This window comes from Bubalus kerabau, chromosome 2 (assembly GCF_029407905.1).
Source record: "Bubalus kerabau isolate K-KA32 ecotype Philippines breed swamp buffalo chromosome 2, PCC_UOA_SB_1v2, whole genome shotgun sequence".
NCBI lineage: Eukaryota > Metazoa > Chordata > Mammalia > Artiodactyla > Bovidae > Bubalus > Bubalus kerabau.
In genome coordinates this window covers 56,299,683-56,315,496 of record NC_073625.1, presented here as the reverse complement: position 1 = coordinate 56,315,496, position 15,814 = coordinate 56,299,683, and the positions used below count along the sequence as shown (strand labels likewise).

General features: G+C 39.9%; 1 protein-coding gene across 2 annotated transcripts in view; it reads right to left on the bottom strand.

Moving 5' to 3' along the window:
* CYYR1 (cysteine and tyrosine rich 1) overlaps positions 1-15,814 on the bottom strand; it is a 200,272-nt gene that overhangs the window by 59,213 nt on the left and 125,245 nt on the right. Inside the window, exon 4 of one of the 2 annotated variants that reach the window (XM_055567756.1) lies at positions 12,341-12,441. The exons of the other annotated variant lie outside the window; for it this stretch is intronic. Coding sequence (XP_055423731.1) covers positions 12,365-12,441 — 77 coding nt within the window. The 3' untranslated portion in view covers positions 12,341-12,364. The remainder of the gene's footprint in view (positions 1-12,340; positions 12,442-15,814) is intronic. 2 annotated transcript variants of the gene reach the window in all.

Genomic DNA, 15,814 nt, shown 5'->3' with positions numbered 1-15,814 from the left:
AGTTTCATGAGAAGATCAAATTTAGATGGTTAATATGCCCACACTGGAACTGGAAGATTGCTTTCTCAGAAGGAGTAAAAGTTTTTCTCGGTAATATATTGTTTTCAATAAAGAATCAGTCGCTGTATTAACTATTCCAATATTCATTACAAAGGAAAGCATAATAAAACATATCTTGTCAGATTAAGAAGCTCCTGAATCAACCTTTGGAAGACAAAGTGGAGCTTCTGAATAAACAGATTATTATTATGTAGTGCAATGCTAGCAGGCAAACTTAATTATACTTTCTCCTAACATGTGATAGTAATTCCCATGAATTATTGTGAGTAAACATTGGGATGGCAACCAACAGAATAATTTTTAAAGTAGTCACATTGCATAGTAGTTCCTTTGCTTTGCTGTTATGCTTAAAAATACCTAGTTTTATCATTTTCCTTAGTTTGATCCAACTCATATTTGATTTTGTAATCTTATCAAGCATAAATCCCTATGTAGTCAATGAAGCACAGAAAGAAAGTAGGGAGAACACAGCTCATAGTTTTTCCCTGTGCAAATGAGAAGCACCGTTTCTGCATAGACAGAATAGAGGTTGAGGACCTGTATGTGTTTTCTTGTGTTGTCATACTGTGGGAGGAAGGCAAGCCAAATCCATCTTCTAGCCTCAGTTTTCCCATGTATGAAAATGGAAGAATTGGAGTTAGCAAGATTATCTAAAGTAGCATCAAATACTATCACTGAGACAGGCTGGGACGTGGGACGCTTCACTGCAGTGCTGCCATGCTTGCACCTGGGCAACAAAATACAGAGAAGCTGCGGGACTAAAAATAACAAGCACAGTTGGGGCAGATTCTGGACCAAAAGATAAAAAAAAAAAAAAAAAAAAAATCCAGCTGCCACTTCTGAAGAGCCAGGAACAAAAACTGAATATAGGAGCAAAAGCAGGGTACTATGCTTGACCCCTGCACTCAACACCACAAAGGTGTGGGCAAGCTACCTAAACCACCAGCCTGACCTTTTGGATACACCCCTCTCCTCACCTCACATAAGAAACACCAAGAGGGGAAAGTAGTCATGTACCGATGTGAGAGTTAGACCGTAAAGAAGGCTGAGTGCCAAAGATGTGGTGCTTTCAAACTGTGGTGCTGGAGAAGACTCTTGAGAGTCCCCTGGACTGCAAGGAGATCCAACCAGTCCATCCTAAAGGAAATCAACCCTGAATATTCATTGGAAGGACTGATGCTGAAGCTGAATCTCCAATACTTTGGCCACCTGATGCGGAGAGCTGACTCATTGGGAAAGACCCTGATGCTGGAAAGATCGATGGCAAAAGAAGAGGGAGACAGAGGATGAGATGATTAGATAGCATCACTGACTCAGTGGACATGAATTTGAGCAATCTCTGGGAGACAGGGAAGGACAGGGAAGCCTTGTGTGCTGCAGTCCACGGGGTCAGAAAAAGTTGAATACAGCTTAGCGATTAAACAACAAGGGGGAGTGAGAAGGGACCCTATTAGTTGTTTTTGCTCCCTCCTGCAGCTGGTGCAGCAGCCGCAGTAATGTCTTACCTGAATTTCTAGTCTGGCCTGTAGTCAATGTCTCTTGCTTGGGGAAGACCAAGAACCCGGGTTGGTATCATAACTATGTATTATGCACAAAAATATTCCTGAAAGTTTTCATTGTAAATCCAGATTATGTGAATAGAAAATTAAATTCACTAGGTGAACTGATTATAGGAAATGTCATGGATTAATCTTCCTATAAAACAGGTTTTTTATCTCTCATGCTTGTTTCAAATGTAGCAAAAACCATCACTTAAGGAAGTCACTGTGTTTATAATAGACTTAGTGAGGGTACACAAAATTTCCAGATTTTTGATATGAAAATCTGTTTTGTAGCCTAAGTTTGATATAACTAGAAGCAGGTGGGGCCATTTTGAGAAATCTGACAAAATCAAGGAATTCTTCCTCTGAAATGATCTCACAGAATTTGTCTGGATTCACCTGAATGTGCTTCTAGACCAAGGTTATTGTTAAAATATCACAGAAAAGTAAAATGCCTTTGTCAGTTAGTTTAGTAGTCTGATGTATGTACGGTACATACCTTTCCTTTACTTTTGATATATAATCAATTTGAAGTCACCAGAAATATCTTCTAACCAGAAGTTTCATTCCAACATTTCTGACATGTACTGTCTAAAACGTGACCAACATAATATGATGATTGCTTTCTGAACTAAAAGTGCTATTTCCTCTATAAAAGCCCCATTTATGAGCAGATAATCTATGACAGGCTTGACTTTTTAAGGTAATTTCTTAATGTGACAACCTTGCCACAACTAATCTGTTTTTCCCCCCAATCTATAGGACTGGAATCAATCTGGATATTTAGGTCTTCTTATTCTTACATCAAATAAGATGTTCTCACATTAATGATTTTATTTAAATTTAGATTCTGTTTTATTCTTAAATAGCCACTATGTTTACATGATTCAAAATTCAAAAGACATAAAAGAATGTTCACTGAAAATTCTCTCTTCATCCCATCCTTCTTCAGCCACCCAGTTTCATTTCCTGAAAACAGCAATGCCACTCGTTCTTTTATTTCTATTTTTGGTTGTACCATGTGGCTTGTGAGGTCTTAGTTGTCTGACCAGGGATCAAACCCAAGCCCTCAGCAGTGATGGCGGGAAGTCCTAACCGCTGTAGGAAAATCCCTGTCAGTAGTTCTTTAGGGATTCTTCCAGAGAGACTTTATGCTGCATATACAAGGTGGCTCAGTGGTAAAGAATACACTTACCAATGCAGGAGACGTGGGTTCGACCCCTGGGCAGGGACGATCCCCTGGAGAAGGAAATGGCAACCCACTCCAGTATTCTTGCCTGGAAAATCCCATGGACAGAAAAGCCTGGTGGACTTGTTCATGAGGTTGCAAAAGAGTTGGACACAACTTAGTGACTAAACAACAACAACATAGATATAAATAGACTGTATGCTGGGGACCTTCTAATCAGTCATGTAGAATGTGCCTTAAAGTTACCTGATTTCCCAGGTGATGTTAATGCCCTCATACTTGCACATCGTGCGTGCGTCAGGATGGCTGGGGCAGAATGGTGTCCCAGGCAGTACAGTAGCAGCAGAGAAGCCCTAGGGCAGAAAGTGACAAGTGGTGGCATGGCTACGGAGAGGGGCTGAGGGGCTACCCAAAGTGGTTCCTGAACAACAACCCACAGTAAAACAGTAGAGCCAAGAGGACAGGAAAAAAAGGCTCTAGAGACGTCCAACACACTGACCATTTTGGCATAAGTATGCACAGTCCATCAGACTTAAGGAGAGGTGGTGGTACTGAGATTCTAGCATGGATTCAGATTTTAATACATTCGCATAATTCTAGAAAGAGACTCATCTTGAGAACTTTCATTCCATGGACTTACTGTCCTACTAGACTTTCCTTGTAGGTGTTTGTGTTTGTGTGTGGTAAACTATATACAACTTAAAATTTAACTTTTTTTGTTTTGTGTTGTATTTTTTTTTTTGGCCATACTATGCATCTTGTGGGATCTTAGTTCCCAGATGGCGGTGGTTTAGTTGCTAATCGTGTCCTACTCTTGAGACCCCATGGACTGTAGGTCACCAGGTTCCTCAGTCCATGGGATTTTCCAGGCAAGAATCCTAGAGTGGGTTGCTGTTTCCTTCTCCAGGGGATCTTCCAGACCCAGGGACTGAACCTGAGTCTCCTGCACTGCAGGCAGATTCTTTATCAACTGAGCTTTCTGGGAAGACCATAGTTCCTAGACCAGGGGTCAAACTTGCACCCAATGCATTGGAAGCACAGAATATTAACCACTGGACTTCTAGGGAATTCTCTAAAATTAAAAAAAAATTAAAAATTGAAGAGACACACATACACACATATAATCACAGATGATTAGTGAATAATTTGTATAAATATGTTTCAGTAATTCAGAAGAGATATTTCTGTGGACCAGTAATAGTGGTGGTAATACAAAAAATCCCAAGAATAAGAATTCCTGAGAAAGAAGAAGAAAGGGAATGTAGGTTCTTATTATTTCTTTCTTTCTTTCTTTTTTTTTTTTTTTTTGGTAGGTAAGAATTGGATTTACTTAGAGAGAAATACACTTTACATATAGAGTGTGGGCCATCTCAGAAGGTGAAAGAAAGAGCCCTTTTTGAAAAAAAAAAAAATTAAGTATAGCTGATTAACAATGCTGTGTTACCATTTCAGGTGTATAGCTTAGTCCTTGTTGGTTATCTATTATATATATAGTAGTATGAATATGTTAATCCCAAACACCGAATTTATCCTCCTTTTTTCCCTTTGGTAACCATACGTTTGTTTTCTATGATTTCTATTTACCACTTTAACCATTTTTAAATGTACAATTCAATAGCATTAAGTACATTCACATTGTTGTGCGACCTTGTAAGCTTTTGTAGAAGAAATGCATGGTAGGCAGTTTCAAATTTTTGCTCATGTTGAAAGTTGCCGTTTCATGCCTTATTTTTCATTTAGACCCCTGCTGTATTAAAAGACTGACATCTTTCCATGAATTTGCCTTCTGCAGATCTAGAGAATGAAAATCATTAAAAGATGATGTCATGTCTGGAATTATAGAATTCCAGAAATGGCTGAAAATTTCCAGGAGCAAAAATAATTTGAAATGGCCATCATTTTACTCATCATTTTGAGAAGTGCCAAATTTTGAAAGTATCAAATGAACCCATTCAAGGAATATTATTAAAAAACTTTATTATAGCTTTTGTATACAATGCTTAAGGCAGTGTTTCTTGACTTTGGCGCTATTGACATTTCAGGTCAGATAATTGTTTATCATGGGGCTGTAGAATGGTCAGCACTGTTCCTAGTCTCTACCTGCTAAATGCTGTAGCTCCCTCCCCCAGTTGTGACAATTAAAAATGTCCCCATAAGTAGCCAAATGTCCTGGGAGGGGGCAGCAAAAATGCCCATCTTTTAGAGCTGCTAGCTTAAGAGAGTGCATGTAGAGAAACCCTGATTTAGTGCATCATGTCTAGAACTAATCCCAATGCCAGCTGCTTCCAAAGATTCCAGGGGGATGCAGCATGATTGAAATATGGAAATAATTTTATACTAGTTGCTAAATAGGCATGTATCTTTCTTTTTCTCCCTTGCCTTTGGCTGTTATTCTTTCCTCAGCTATTTCTAAAGCCCCTACCCTTGCTCCTTGAAAAGAAAGCTATGATAAGTCTATACAGCATATTAAAAAACAAAGACATCACTTTGCCCACAAAGGTCTGTATAGTCAAAGCTATGGTTTTTCCAGTAGTCATGTACGGATGTGAGAATTGGACCATAAAGAAGGCTGGGCACAGAAGAATTGAGGCTTTTGGATCATGGTGCTGGAGAAGATTCTTGAGAGTCTCTTGGATTGCAAAGAGATCAAATCAGTCAATCCTAAAGGAAACCAGCCCTGAAAATTCATTTGAAGGACTGAGGCTAAAGCTCCAATACTTTGGCCACCTGATGCAGAGAGCTGACTCATAGGAAAACCATGATGCTGGAAAAGACTGAAGGCAAATGGAGAAGGGGGTGGCAGAGGATGAGACAGTTAGATGGCATCACCAACTCAATGGGTCTTCCCAGGTGGCCCTTGTAGTAAAGAATCTGCCTGCCATTGCAGGAGACTTAAGAGACACAGATTGGATCCCTGGGTCAGGAAGATCTCCTGGAGAAGAGCATGGCAGTTCATTCCAGTATTATTGCCTGGAGAATCCCATGGACAGATGGAGCCTGGCAGACTACAGTCCATAGGGTTGCAAAGAGTTGGACATGACTAAAACGACTTAGCAGGCATGCATGCATGCACTGACTCAGTGGATATGAATTTAAGCAAAGTCTGGAAGATAATGGAGGACTGAGGAGTCTGGCGTCTTTCACAGAGTCCTTGGACAGAAGATCAGTTTACTCCCTTTATTTTGTTGTTTTGATAGACAAATGCACATCATCCCTCCTCAAAAATGATTGCTCTCCCTTTATCACTGAACATGTGTTAAACCTTATTCTGGCTAGAGTTTTGTTTTAAGATGAACTTGTTTTGAGAATCAATGGAGAGATACCCAGAGAGAAATTGCTACGTAAACTTACAATGTAAAACTCGCTCCAACTGAGAAGATAACAAAAGCTTTGTCAACTTGCTCATAATAGAATCAATGATAGACAGTGCTTGGAATTCATCCTCATGATACCTGAGTCATTTATTGACAAGCTGCTTCTGCTTCTCTGCAAATTTAGAGACAATGACAAACATATTTTTTCAATAATTACCATGGATCTCAGCCTACATTCTTAATTGCAGGATTACTGAGCATTTAAATATTTTCTTGTGTTTTCCTTGGCTTTCAAAGAATTGTTTTGTTTGAATCTGAAAAAATTCACTTCTGCTTCTGCCTTACATTAAAAATTATTGACCAGTTTTCTGAAACTTCAAAAATTAAAAACCTTCCTTAAAATATGTGAAAACAAAATTTTGTACTATCTATCAGTTCAGTTCAGTTCAGTGGCTCAGTCGTGTCCGATTCTTTGCGACCCAATGGACTAAGCAAGCCAGGCCTCCCTGTCCATCACCCAACTCCCGGAGCTTACTCAAACTCATGTCCACTGAGTTGGTGATGCCATCCAACCATCTCATCCTCTGTTGTCCCCTTCTCCTCCCACCTTCAATAGTTAAAATTTTAAATAACTATCTTTTTTTATTATAAAACTCACTGGGCTTTTTCTCTTGAAAGTAAAAGGAAAAAAAGAACAATAGTACTACCCTTTCACCCAGCAATCCAGAGACAACAATTTTTAATTTTTTGTATATAATATTTTAGACTTTATATACAGATAGTATTTTTGTTAAAAGCAACATGGCAGCACACTCTAAGTCTTCCTTTTTCTGCCTAATATAATTTAGATATAAATTAGCTCTGCGTGACTCACTTGTGGTAGTTGTGGAATATTTCCGTATGAATGATCATTATGTATTTAACCTTCTTGGATCATAATTATACTGATATTATGTTATCTTTATAATCAACATTGTAATTATAATTTTCATGTATACATCTCTGTGTGTTTATCTTATTATTTCTTTTAGATTATTTCCTCAAAGTGAAAACATAAAATCAAACCATATGCACATTTTGCTTTTTGGTGTATGTTGCCAGACTGCTTTCCGGGAGGATCTGTCCAATTTACATTCTAATAGGGTATGGGTTTACCTGTACCCTACATCTTTATTTGACACATATCTTTGGAAACAGTTTTTTTTCAATGCATTTTGAAGACCACTCAAAGTTTAAAGTGTTGAACTGGCTTAGCTTGACTGTGAAAGTTTGTGATTTTGTCTACTTGAACAACAACCATAAAATTCAACATCTTCCCAGAAGAAATCAGTTCAATCCAATGTAGAAGTTAGTCTGGGAGTCCAGAGAGAGATGAAAGTGAATCATATGTGTGGTTGTTGAGAGATATGACTCTATGAATTTACCTTATGAGACTAGTACCAACTTTATAACTTACTTGACTTTGGTTTAAGTTTCTGCCTTAGAAATTCTGATAAAGAACAGTGATGGTATTTAAGGTATTACATTATTTTTATCACATTCTGCGACAGAGGAAAACATAGCCTCATTTCATACTGTTTCTTCTGATGGAGTTATTTTTGAATTCTTTTTCTCCATCTGCTTTTGAGATGCCAGAGCCCAGGTAAAGCACAGTTTGGTTCTGGGTTTGAAGTGAGAGGGTTTCCAGAAATGAGGCCCACAGCTCTCATTTAAAGTGACTCCAGCTGGGCATAGAACATTCTCCTCTGGCGGAATGACACCCAGTCCGGGGCTGGAACTGGGATCTGGGCCAGGAGACAGCTAATAACACACTGGACTCGAATTTTTGGGTCCTGGGCAGTTCCATCCCTTGTGGGAGAGACCATCCTTCTTGACTTTCTCTCCCTCTGCCCCCTTCCCCAATTCGCCTATAAAGCCCAGAAGACAAAGCCAAGTTGCTTTCGAACTTATGTGTGGACTTGCTGAAACTTTTTTGAGGGGAGGGGTTGGGGAGTAGTGGGGCAAGAAACCAAGATTTATTAAACACCTACAGTATTTTGGCACCATATGGAACTTCTCCTTGCATCTTTATAACAACACCGTGAGGTAGTATATTGGTCCCTGTTCTCCAGAAAACAGAACCATAGGATATATATGTATGTATATTTCACTATTGTTGTTTAGTCAATAAGTTGAGTCTGATTCTTTTGAGATGCCATGGACTGTAGCCATCCAGGCTCCTCTGTCCATGGGACTTCCCAGGCAAGAATACTGCAATGGGTTGTCATTCCCTTTTTCAGGGGGTCTTCCCAACACAGGGATTGAACCCATGTTTCCTGCATTGGCAGGCGGATTCTTTACCACTAGCCACCAGGGAAGCCCAATATATATATATATATATATATATATATATATATATATATATATGTATATATGTATATAGGTATATATACATACATAAAGGATACATACACACACATATTAAAACATTTTAGAGCTTTATAAATTCCTCACCCTCTTCCCTCTTTTCAAGGAAATTAGAATATTCTGCTTTTGATCGGCTACCTCTTAAGACATTGAGTGCTTTGGCAATTTCAATATGCAGGTCGATTCATTTTTATTCTGTATGTATTGAGAAGCTTGTGCATTCCTTAATGCCCACTCAGAAATATAAAATGGGAAATTAAACAAGTCAGAAATCAAATGGCATTACTTCATTAGAATATAATCATTCAACCCCTAAATCGTCATGTTTTGGCTCTGAGTTAGGAAGCAGCATCATTGTTTCAGGAAAAAAAAGAGTTTTGATGGCAGAGACAGCAGTTTTCTTTAAGTGTCCATATTTATGTTCTTTCATTTGACTCATGTTATAAGGATAGCTTTCAGAGAAAACTGGAAAATGCCATGAATTATTGACTCAAGGGAAATGCTAATCTTACATTGAGAACCACTGTGGTTATTTTCAAATTTGAAGTCGTCCTTTGAATGTTTTATGTAGGTAAGGGATTAAAATCTGGTAATTGATATAGGAAACATTTGAATGGTTTGTAAATTTTATTTTGTAATGGACTAATTTGGGGATGAAAAGTGATTCATATTCATAAATATATGATGGATTCTCTGAACATCACCTCCATATCTATCTGGTATGATGAATGCTTAAGTGAACATGAGACACACACTAAATTACTCATCATTGAAAATGCAAAGACTATTAAATATTCATAGCAATAAACTAAAAGTTTCTACTTTCAGAAGCATACAGCCTCCTTAAATTCATTTTAGAGGGAACTTGTGGTCAAATCATATTTCTCATTTTTGCTTCCTATCTGCCCAAAACATGCACAAAAGATTTTAAATGTATTTATAAATTACAATACCTTTAGGAAGTAAAAGACCCCATGTTACATGGCAGTTCTGGCAAAAAAAAAAATGGTAAAGCAAAAGAACATTCATAGGAACCAAGGACTGGGCTTCCCTGGTGGCTCAGTGGTAAAGAATCTGCCTGCCAATGCAGGAGACATAAGTTCGATCCCTGGTCTGGGAAGATGCCACATGCTGTGGAACAACTAAGCCCAAGTGCCACAACTATTGAGCCTGTGCTCTAGAGCCGCAACTACTGAGCCCTCACGCCTCAACGACTGAAGCCCATGCGCCCGAGAGCCCAGTGGTCAGCAACAAGAGAAGCCACCACAATGTGAAACCCGCACGCTGCAGCTAGAGAGTAGCCCCCGCTCGTTGCAGCTAGAGCAAAGCCTGCAAAGACCCAGCACAGCCAATAAGTAAGATTTTATAAAGAATCAAGGGCTTACTGCTTATGTTTCTAATTATCTGACACAACCTTTCTTGTACATACTCATGGTCCATAAAAAGAATGAAATTGGCTGTGTATTTTAGTGTGGTATCATAGAGATGGTGAACAGTCAGAAGCATAGATAGAACCACACAACCAACCAGATTTTCCAGTCCAGGAAACTGTAAATTGGGTGATAGAACATCTCAGACTGAAGACCTAAGGGCTTCTTCAAATGAAAATGAAATTTTGACACTTAATCTTGTACTTGAAAGTTTTAATTCTGGATGTGCCTCGGGTGGGCAGGCTAGGAAGGGCTGAGTAGCGCTTGACCAGTATTCTCTAAGCATAAGGGGATATTTTAGGGATCAAAAAAACTTCAGGGAACCTTTGCTCCCCACTTTGAAGTGATCCTAATTTTATTCCAGTAGATTCTCTCTATGAGCTACTCCCAACTGCTACCCAACAACCTGACTCTGCTCCCTGCCCCCTCAAGAGCCAAAGCAGTGACCCAATCCTGAAAATGTTGTTTATCTTGTTGTTGTTTAGTCATTAAGTCATGTCTGACTCTTTGTGACTCCATGGACTGTAGCCCGCCAGGTTCCTCTGTCCATGGGATTTCCTAGGCAAGAACACTGGAATTAGTTGTCATTTCCTTCTCCAGGGGATCAAACTCACATCTCCTGCATTGGCAGGCAAATTCTTTACCACTGAGCCACAAGGGAAGCCCAAACTCCCAAGGAGGATACAAAAAGCTGTTTATACCTGTGAAGTAGTTAAGCCTTGCTGAAGCTAGCCAACCAATCAATCAACGGACAAACAAATCTAGGTATATTAAGCAAAACTAAATAAAAGCAGTAAGTGTTGGTCACATTAAAACAATAAAAAAAAAAAGAACTCAGGTTTAGAAGACAAATGGTCTTAAGGAAGACTTTAGATGACATGAGTTATGAGCCTCACTAGAACTAAAGTGCATATACAGCTATATTTTGCCTATTGGTGGTCTTGTTAGCCTTCTACATAGATGAAAATCACTTCTACTTCTTCTGTGCTAATTGGTGTGATCCTCAGGCACGCCTCTTCCTTTGTCTAGGCTCACCTAAGCCACTTCCCCTTCCACTTCATCCTTCCCATCTTTGAGATAATGGAGTCAAGGTTAATGACTTCTAAGGTTGCATCTTGGACTGATTTGTCTTCACAGAACTTCCTATATTTCGAGTGGATAAATGGATTTTGTCATGACTGGTATTTTTCCTGTAGGGCAAATAGAGACTGCTGTAATCTCTGTGAGTCAAGAGACCTTGTCCATTTTCTTTATTGCTATCAACCCAGAATTTAGTGCCTGACACAAAATAGGTTTGCTATAAAAAAATAATCCTATTGATTGAAAAAAAATGCCCAAAGGGACTTCCTTGGTGGTCCAGTGGTTAAGACTCCAAGCTGCCAAATGCAGTGAGCCTGGGTTCAATCCTTGGTCAGGGAACTAGATCCCACATGCGGCAACTAGCAGTTCACATGCCACAACTAAAGATCTCACATGCTGCAACTAAGACCCAGCCAGACAAATAAATAAGTGATTATTAAAAAAAGAAAGAGAAAAATACCCAAATTCATGAATGAATGAGTGAATGAAAGTGATTTTTAAAGAAGGTGTCCGCAAATGTTCCAGGCTTTTGCTGTTCTTCAGTCACCAAGTTGTGTTAAACTCTTTGCCACCCCTAAGGACTGTAGCATGCCAGGCTTCCCTGTCTTTCACTACCTCCCTGGGTTTGCTCAAACTCATGTTCACTGAGTCGGTGATGCCATCCAACCATCTCATCCTCTGTCGTCCCCTTTCCCCTCCAGTCTTCAATCTTTCCCAGCATCAGGGTCTTTTCCAAGCTCTTTTCTAGGCTCTTTGCATCAGGTAGCCAAAGTACTGGAGCTTCAGCATCAGTCCTTCCAATGAATATTCAGGGTTGATTTCCTTTAGGATTGTCTGGTTTGATCTGCTTGCTGTCCAAGGGACTCTCAAGAGTCTTCTCCAGCACCACAGTTCCACGATTTTTGGTAACTTTCTGGAAAAGTATCACTCCTTCCTGTGAAATCTACCAACTTTGTTTTATTTTAAACCTAGACCTGCAGATATCATTAGATCAGTGGACCCATTTTAGTAATTTTGTTTTGTTCTCCTTATATAAGTAGAAAAGTGGCCTCTAACATTTTGATTTTCATCATATCTCATGGTTACAGGACCTGATTTACTTAAACCTGAGCCCAGGGTATGTAAGAAGCCAATGTTTTTGCATCCAAAGACATTACCTTAAGCCTGGTATCATAAAAACAGGGCTTCTTGATTGAATTTCCCTTAATGAATGGAGTTCATATAAAGGACTTATTTCCAACATCAATTATTCATACTTCAACAACTTAAAGTTCCACAAGTTCCCACTCGCCGCCTCAACAATAAAACACAGCAGCTTACCTCTGAACAGAATGCAGTTTGCTGTCAGGTAGAAATATATCCTGCTTTGAACAGTGGATATTTGCATCCATTGCTGAGAGGCAGCAACATGTGTCGGTGACCTGAGCGAAACACAGCTGTCAAGACAAAACTGCACTCAGAGAGGCCAGAAAGCTCCTTGAAATATTCTTGGTGTTTACCACATGCCTTTGAAGTTTGAAGTAGAGAATGGAGGTAGAAGATTTATTAATGCTCCCTTGTTCCTCAGACCAACACAGTCAGTGGAACAGTTCACTGCTAATGGCATGTCTTGCGGTCATTAATTCTTGGAAACATTTCAAAATTAATGATGCAATATGTAATTGTGGATTTTTACCTTTTGGGTTGACTATGAAGTGCTCGAGGAAAGAAAATCTGGGGTAAAACATTGGCACCTGTTGCTGTTGGGGTGGGTCAATTCTTTGTTTTGCTTTCCAATGTGATGTTAGCTTGTGATGTTAGTTTGTAGTGTACAGCAAAATGAATCAGCTATATGTATACATATATCCCCCTTTTTGGATTTCCTCCCCGTTTAGGTTACCACAGAGCATTAAGTAGTGTTTCTTGTGGTACACAGTAGGTCCTCACTAGTTACCTATTTTATGCATGCATGCATAGTCACATCCGTCACTTCGAGTCTGTGACCTCAAGGACCATAGCCCACTAGGCTGCTCTGTCCATGGGATTATCCCAGCAAGAATACTGGAGTGGGTTGCCATGCCCTCTTCCACGGGATCTTCCCAATCCAAGGGATTGAACCTGGGACTCCTGCATTGGCAGGCAGACTTTTTACAGCTGAGCTACCAGAGAAGCCCCCTATCTATTTTATACATAGTATCGTGCCTGGGTGCTAAGTCACTTCAGTTGTGTCTGAGTCCCTGTGACCCCATTGACTTGCAGCCCACCAGGCTCCCTCGTCCAGGGGCTTCCCCAGGCAAGAACAATGGAGTGGGTTGCCATGTCTTCCTCTGGGATACGTAGTATCAATAGTGTAAATAGGTCAATTCTAGTCTCCCAATTCATCCCAGCCCTCTTTCCCCTTGGGTATCAATATATTTGTTCTCTATGCCTGTGTCTTTTTTTCTGCTTTGTAAATAAGATCGTCCATACCAATTTTTTCAAAGTCCACATACATGTGTTAATATACAGGATTTGTCTTTCTGACTTACTTCACTCTGTATGACAGTCTCTAGGTCCATCCACTTCTCTACAAATGACCCAATTTAGTTCCTTTCAGGACTGTCTTTTGTGCCACACTAAATGCCAGTGGCATCTCTGTAGGCATTGCACCAACTGATGCAATTGCAGGCATTGCATCTGCATGTCGTTCCAGAGACCTCTGGTCCTCGGTGGTGGTGATAATGATGTCAGCTGTGAGCCTGACCTTAGATAAAGTGCAAACACAGCTATATTTTGCCCTTTAGTGGTCCTGTGATATGCCTCGATGAAGATCTCATCTACTTCATCTGTGTTAACTGGTGTGAGCCTCAGGCCTGCCGCTTCCTCTTCCACTGCCCCTCATTGTGGATCATGCTCATGAAGGCAGGGAGTACGGAAAGAGAGTAGAGCAGGTAACACACAGGAATTAGTGACTCAGAGTAATGGTAAGGGATAGTTGGAGACTTACTTAGATCGGGTTGTCAGGGAAGCCTTGGATTATGGTTTGATATTTAAACTGAGATCTGAACAATGAGAAAACCAGGATCAGCAGGTGCAAAGGCCCTGAGGTTGGAAAGAGAATGGTAATAACAACCAGAACCAACAGCTGTGTAGAGAAGTGGCATGGTACACTGGGTAAGGCAAAGACTTGGGGATCCTATGAGTTGCCACCACCAAGCTGGCTCATCACCAGTGATTTTGAACAGGTCTCTTCTCTTTTCTTTTCTTTTTTTTTCCCTTCTCTTTTCTGTGTCTATTTCCTCACTTTAGAAATAAAGATATTACATAAAAATCTTATGGTGGCTTATAGCTCTGAGTCTATGCAATTCTTTTTATTAGCTTGTTCATCTTAAAAGCTGCCACATAGCAATTTATCAGTCCCTTATAAGACATAGTAGTCTCTTATTCAGTTCAGTTCAGTCACTCAGTCATGTCCGACCCCATGGACTGCAGCACACCAGGCTTCCCTGTTCATCGCCAACTCCCAGAGCTTGCTCAAACTCATGTCCATTGAGTTGATGAAGCCATCCAACCATCTCATCCTCTATCATCCCCTTCTCCTCCTGTCTTCAATCTTTCCCAGCATCAGGGTCTTTTCCTTTGCATCAGGTGGCCAAAGTATTGGAGCTTCAGCTTCAGCATCAGTCCTTTCAGTGGCCCAGGCCTCAGGGTGTGTGTCTGTCCAAACTCTAATGGAGAGTTTGGAGCCAACAGCCTTCAACAGCATCTGGAGGCAGACACAGCCCATGGGTTACTCTTCATGATAGGTCAGTCACTGCAATAGTGGGCAGTGACACTGTGACCTGGCAGCTCCTGAAATAATAGGAATCCTGGGGTCTGGGCACAGCAAACCAATGCACAGATCTTAACAGGGGTCTTGAACAGCATGGTAGTGCCACGTGACCTCATGAACTCTAGTGGTTGGCAAATGTCTAGCTAATAACAGCAGTAAAGGGAACCTAGAGAAAAAGAAACTGGAAGATACAGCTTAGTAACTTAAAGGCCGTAAGGCATATCCTCTGGGGACTCCCAAATATAATTATAGGCTGTACTTTGTAGGAGTATGAAAGTCCTACAGTAGCAAATGAGATCCAAGATGCAAAAATATAGTTTATTAGATTACTATGGCCTGGAGAAACACAGACTTCATAAATATTTTAATTTTGACATTCAGGCATAGATAGCAGTGTGCTGGGCAAAACTTATTTTATTTCTTGAGTAATATAGAACTCTGTTTATGCAAAATTATCTGGAAGGTTATTATTATTGCTTTTTTCTCATTTAAAAATCCTTTCCTAACTATGCTAACATATTATTAGTCATTCAATATTTTCTTGCTTATATGTATTTTTTCTCTTAAAATTCTACAGAGATCTTGAGTTTCTGAAAAAAAGAAAGTGTACAACAGGAAATCAAGAAGCAATTCCATAGGAACATTAGATCTGTACAATGTAGACACCAACTTTTACAGTTTTTATTCATTGTTACCAATATTTATGACTATCCTTCAAAATTAATTAAAAGTTCACATCAGTTTGCAGGTGTCCCCTCCCTTAATGTGTTTCCCTGGGGTTTCAGTGGTAAAGAACCCACCAACCAATGCAGTAGATGTGAGTTTGATCTCTGGGTCTGAAGTCTCCTCTGAAGTAGGAAATGGCAACCCATTCCAGTATTCTTGCCTGGGAATTTCCATAAACAATGGAGCCTGGTGGGCCACAGTCCGTGGGGTCTCAAAAGAGTTGGACATGACTTAGTGACTAAACAACAGCAATAATAACAACCTCCCTCAAAGCCTCA